The following is a 6,000-nucleotide window of genomic DNA, read 5'->3' as shown; positions in this document are numbered from 1 at the left end:
CAGGCTGCTCTCGAACTCCTGACCTCAGGTGATCCACCCGCCTCGGCCTCCCAAAGTGCTGGGATTACAGGCGTGAGCCACCGCACCTGGCCACCAGTTGTCTTTTAAAAACACCACTCAGGGCTGGGCACAGTGGCTTCTCTGGGAGGCTGAGGAGGGGGCAGATCGCTTGAGTCCAGGAGTTCAAGACCAGCCTGGGAAAGATGGCAAAACCCCATTGTCTACAAAAAATACAAAAATTAGCTGGGTGGGGAGCTGCACATCTGTAGTCCCAGCTACTTGGGAGGCTGAGGCAGGAAGATCACCTGAGCCCATGGGGCTGAGGCTGCAGTGAGCCATGATTGTGCCACTGCAGTCCAGCCTGGGTGACAGAGCGAGACCCAGTCTCCAGTGAAAACAAAAACAAAAAACACCACTCAGATACGACTCCGTTTTAAAACTTCACAGCATCAGGTTCATAATCCTTGCTGCTGAACTGATGGAGGCCCCGGTCTGGCCCCGTGCTACTTTCGTGCCTCCTTTAGCTCCTATTATTTTCCTGTTACTCCCTTTATTCCCCACTGACCACTGAGCCAGATATGCTGAACTATGAGGTGCAGCCATAAGAAAATGCCAGTTTTGTATGTTAAAAATGGTCCACGTACCTGCAATTTCTTATGGTCCAAGTGATACTTGCTACTGCTGTGGATACCATGCTTTCACAGCAGTGCCTCACACTTCCTTTTCTGCTGAGAATGTCCCCCCTTGGTTCATCTGACAGACTCCCACTCCTTTTTAAGACCCATGCCAAACATCCCCCTTTCTATGAGGCTTTCCAGGCTCACCCGGTGGAATTTGTGCTCCTATCTGTGGCCCATACACACCTCTTCTCAGCACTTGGCCGGGGTAAGTTCTGTTCACTTCAGTGGCATGCTGTCTCCACCTGTCTGGCCTGGGAACAGTCTGAGGAAAGGGACCACATCATGTACACCCTTCTGTCCTCTGTCATCCCTACTACAGAGTGCTTACTAAAAGCTGACTGCTGAAAGAGTAAATGCTTCCTTTTTGAACTGATCAAAATTACGACTAAAAAGCCACTCATATACGTATGTTTAAAATTCTGATGTCATTTATTGGCACAAAAATTATTCCGATACAACCTGGTGTCTAGACATGGCTACACTTTATATTTTGTGCATTTAGTTGAGTATTTGTACTGCTCATAATTCGCAATATGTACCAGACCTTCCCTGTGTTCAGCACTTCCATGATAGTATTTCTGTTTTCTAGAGCATTCTGACCACTGAAATCATCCCAGAACCCTGCTGCAGAAGGCCAGTGAGGGTGGTCCCACTGTGCAGTGATCCCCTCTGTGCATCTGCTCAGCCGAGGCCGCCAGTGATCTGAATAAACCTCCCTACTAGCGGTCAGGTCTTGGATTGAAGCGTGAGTCGCAGCATCACTGGGTCTGATGGAAGAGAGACCTTTTGTAAAACTCATTTTGGCCTATCTTGCAAACATTTCTGCTGCTGTCCGCAGACCAGTGAGGTCTTGGGATAGGTGGCAGGGGTGAGGTTGGCATCTTCTGTGTCTTTACAGTCTAGGATCCTAATCCATGTCCTCCATGACCTGAGGCTTCTTGGCTGTGCTGAGTTTGCTGTACCCATGTTGAGAGGAGCAACTAGGTCATTCTTCCATCAGCAAGTACTTGTGATGAGTTCTCTTGTGAGTTAAGTCAAAACCCGTATTTCTAAAGTTATGGATCTTCTGTTCCCCAAAATGAATGGCTTGATTTACGTGGTATTACTGTGTTTCACTGTCCTGGGAACCAAATCAAGCCTTGTGTTTCTGACAATATATTCTTCAACAGCAGCTAGAAAGTTGGTTCAAACCAACTTTTAATATACAGTAGTTCTTTTCATTTACATTTCAAAATATTTAACAAAGTCAAACTTTCTCACCATGGTTTCAGTTTAGTGGAAGCATTTACTAAAGTAAAAAAGCCTCAGAAAAAACGTGACAGTCACATCTGGGCCTCCAGTTACCAGAAAGGGCACCTAAGAAGGCAGAAAGAAAAGGAATATTTTAATAATTTGAGCTTCTTCAAAGCTTTACACAGATAACTTGAAAATGAAAAGGCCAAGGTCTGACAACCCCAGGGTATTCCCTGAGCTCTCCCACAGCTAATTGCATGGGACACGCTCATCATTTCCAGTCAAGGCTACTGCCCACCGAGGTCCTGCAAGGACACTACCCCAGCATCTGCTCTCTCAAGTTTCTGCCTTCAAGCATGCCTCGGGCAATTAATCAAGCACACCCCAGAGTGGTCCGTGAGGTTAGGCTCCCAGATCATAAATCTGTCTTTTCATTTCCTTCTGTCACTGCTCTAGCTTTTTCTTTCCTTTGCCCTTCCTGTATCTCTGCAATGGACTGACAGCAAAACCTGAAAGGAACGCCTCACAAACAACCCTTGCCTGTTCTCCTAAACCACTTATCTTAATGTAATTTTAGTCTTTGTCTTCCAAATATGCATCCATATTTCTCAATTGTTTTATAACAATGAGCACATGCAATAAATATGAACTTTTAAAGAGATTTGAGCTCTAACTGCCCTTTACAGATACGCCACCAAATCTCTTTTTGCTACCCTGGCTTTGGGGCCTAGGCTTGGGTTCTGATTGCTTATTTTAACAAAGTCACTTTGAGAGCCCCACTCACCAGCCAATATAGCACTGGCAGAGGTTTTCATGGGATGTCGCTTGTTTGATGAGCAGCTCAACTTGTGTTGGAACATCCAAAGTGTCATCATGAGAGAAGTCCCGACCTAGCACAGGAGCAACAAAAACATTTCACTCTCTTCCTGGCAATCGCTGCACTTCTTCTTCCCTGTTGGCTTAACTGTCCATACCAACAGCTTATCCTCAGACATGAAGATGAAGGATGTATCATAGTTGGATTTGAAAAATTCAGCCAGGTGCGGTGGCTTACGCCTGTAATCCCAGCACTTTGGGAGGCTGAGGCAGGTGGATCACCTGAGGTCAGGAGTTCAAGACCAGCCTGGCCAACATGGTAAAACACTGTCTCTACTAAAAATAGAAAATTAGCTGAGTGTGGTGGCGCAGGCCTGTAGTCCCAGCTACTTGGGAGCCTGAGGCAGGAGAATTGCTTGAACCCAGAAGGTGGAGGTTGCACTGGGCCAAGATGGCATCACTGCACTCCAGCCTGGGTGACAGAGCAAGACCCTGTCTCAAAAAAAGAGAAAAATTTGGCTGGGCTTGGTGGGTCATGCCTGTAATCCCAGCACTTTGGGAGGCCGAGGTGGGTGGATCACTTGAGGTCAAGAGTTTGAGTCCAGCCTGCCCAACATGGTGAAACCTCATCTCTACTAAAAATACAAAAAATTAGCTGGGTGTGGTGGGGGGGCGCCTGTAATCCCAGCTATTGGGGAGGCTGAGGCAGGAGAATTGCTTGAACCTGGGAGGTGGAGGTTGCAGTGACCCAAGATGGAGCCAGTGGACTACAGACTGGGCAATAAGAGCAAACTGTCTCAAAAAAAAAAAAAAAAAAAAAGACATGATTAAAAAATACTTCCCTGAATTTGGCTGATTTTGGACCCAATAGAAATTTGTTCACCTCCTGAGTTAAATGAGGTTAACCATTAAGTACTGTTATTAGTCATCAGAAAAAAGAATAAGAGACAATGTTTAACTGATGACTTCAAAGACATTCTTTGTCAGCTGCATGGTGCCAAAGCTCCTCACTAATACTACTGGACATGGGGCTGACCATCACTCAGAGAGAGGAAAGTGTGCTCAGATTTTATGTCCCCCCCCCTTTTTTTTTGAGACGGAGTCTCACTCTGTCGCCCAGGCTGGAGTGCAATGGCGCGATCTCGGCTCACTGCAAACTCCACCTCCCAGGTTCACACCATTCTCCTGCCTCAGCCTCCCAAATAGCTGGGACTACAGGCGCCTGCCATCACACCCAGCTCATTTTTTGTATTTTTAGTAGAGACAGGGTTTCACCGTGTTAGCCAGGATGGTCTCGATCTCCTGACCTCGTGATCCGCCTGCCTTAGCCTCCCAAAGTGCTGGGATTACAGGCATGAGCCACCGTGCCCGGCCTTATGTCCCCTTTAAGTAAACAGATGACACACTCACCAGTGAGCTTATCTCGAACCCTGTTAATAATCTGAATAGCTTTCTTATTTAGGGCCTCTGGTTTCACCAAACCGTCTCCAACTGGAATACACAAAAGTAGAAATAACAGTAAGAATGGGAGCAATACAACAGGTTCAATGGGTGCCCTGTTTTTCTCAAATATTCACTTTTGTAAGTGTTGAGCAATCCTTCCTCTGTGTTCATCTTTGTCCTCAGAATATAATGAGAAATTCATGGAACCTTTTCTGCTCAAAGGCAGTTTTGTTGCTTCCTCTTGTTGACCCTTCTCAGGGTATAACACAGCTGCTATTTTCTTAATGAGCTAGTCATTGGTGCAGTTCCTCAGAGGCTGGACTTACTGAAAGAATGAATCGATTCTGGCACTGTGGTCCCCGTTTTCTTATGGGCTGGCTCCCCAAGTTCCACACCGTCCAAAATTTCTATGGGAAAAGAAATCAATTAACAGAAAATTCAAACACCAAAAAGCCACTGTTGGTGTTAGCATCTAATTCTCTACACACTCTGTTCCTTTAACGCCTGCCCTACCCACCCTAAAGGGGAAAAGAGAAGGAAAATTTTATGTTACTCTTTACGTATTTCAAAGTTTTAAGCTGGACACAACTGTAATCCCAGCTACTCAAGAGGCTGAGGTGGAAGGATCACTTGAGTAGCTGAGTTCAAGACCAGCCTGAGACCCCATTTGCAAAAAAAAAAAAAAAAAAAAAAAAATATCTATAAAGCCATTTTCAAATGTGAGTTAATAATTATTGAAAAAAAGCTGGTGCTTATCAGAATTGAAACATGGATTTTCAGGCAAATTGCATTAACAAAATAAACTCATAGGAATAGGAACAGGAACACAGGTCAAAAGCCTCATGACAAAATGTGTTTGGACAAAAACTGATAAAGAAAATTAACTTTGGAATGTATCACACACAAGGCTGAAATGTTATTCCTTGGAGGAATTTTCATATCAACTCTGGGTAGAAAAAGTCTTCAGGTGTTAGGTTCACCCTCCACTGATTATGGCTTTTAGCAGGAGTCTGAAATCAGAATTATGAAGTTTTTTGAATGCTGTCCTTGTACATCACAGACCTTCTGAATGAAGGTAGTGATAATTATACTTCTTTTTTTTTTTTTTTGAGATGGAGTTTCACTCTTATTGCCCAGGCTGGAGTGCAATGGCGCAATCTTGGCTCACTGCAACCTCTGCCTCCCGGATTCAAGCGATTCTCCTGCCTTCCGAGGAGCTGGGATTACAGGTATGCGCTACCATGGCCGGCTTATTTTGTATTTTTAGTAGAGATGGGGTTTCTCCATGTTGGTCAAGCTGGTCTCAAACTCTTGACCTCAGCCTGCCTGGGCCCCCCAAAGTACTGGGATTATAGGCATGAACCACCGCACCCGGGTGATAGTTGTACTTCTATTAATGATCCATTGGAAGTTTTTTTTTGAGACAGGGTCTTGCTGTGTTGCCCAGGCTAGTCTCAAACTCCTGGGCTCAAGTGCTCCTCCTGCTGGGCTTACAGGTGTGCACCACAACACCCAGATGGAATTTAACTTTTAAGCTAAACAACCAAATCCACCATCTGGTGCCAGCAGAACTGGCTGTTCTCGTTCCCTTCTGTACGCTACAGGCAGCATATAGTAGACACTTAAGAATGTGTTAGGAAGGTGGGCCCTGAGAATGAAACCAGTAAGTCTCAGCACACTTCGTTTGAGACCAGCCACCGGTATAAGCTACCCCCGAGACCGTGGGTCCTATAAGCCTGGTGATTCAGGCATTCACAAATCCTGTCACAGTGTCCATGTATGACATTATAACCCAGTATCCCAATTTCTTGCCTGAAACACCCTTTTG

At 45.4% G+C, this 6,000-nt stretch overlaps 1 protein-coding gene across 3 annotated transcripts in view; it reads right to left on the bottom strand.

Annotated features, from left to right (window-relative positions):
• Positions 1-1,182: 1,182 nt before the first annotated feature.
• The window catches only part of MTOR (mechanistic target of rapamycin kinase), a 162,218-nt gene continuing 157,400 nt past the window's right edge, over positions 1,183-6,000 (bottom strand). For 2 of the 3 annotated variants that reach the window (XM_010353522.2, XM_030912983.1), the window contains 4 exons: positions 4,499-4,579; positions 4,140-4,220; positions 2,698-2,803; positions 1,183-2,036 (listed from right to left, as the gene is read on the bottom strand). In XM_010353522.2, the coding sequence (XP_010351824.1) occupies positions 2,021-2,036; positions 2,698-2,803; positions 4,140-4,220; positions 4,499-4,579 (284 nt within the window). In that variant the 3' untranslated portion in view covers positions 1,183-2,020. The remainder of the gene's footprint in view (positions 2,037-2,697; positions 2,804-4,139; positions 4,221-4,498; positions 4,580-6,000) is intronic. The other variant, XM_030912982.1, reaches the window with a different exon arrangement.

The sequence above is a fragment of the Rhinopithecus roxellana genome, chromosome 12, assembly GCF_007565055.1.
Source record: "Rhinopithecus roxellana isolate Shanxi Qingling chromosome 12, ASM756505v1, whole genome shotgun sequence".
Lineage (NCBI taxonomy): Eukaryota > Metazoa > Chordata > Mammalia > Primates > Cercopithecidae > Rhinopithecus > Rhinopithecus roxellana.
The sequence above is the reverse complement of the archived record's forward strand: the minus strand, read 5'-3'. Positions and strand labels throughout refer to the sequence as shown.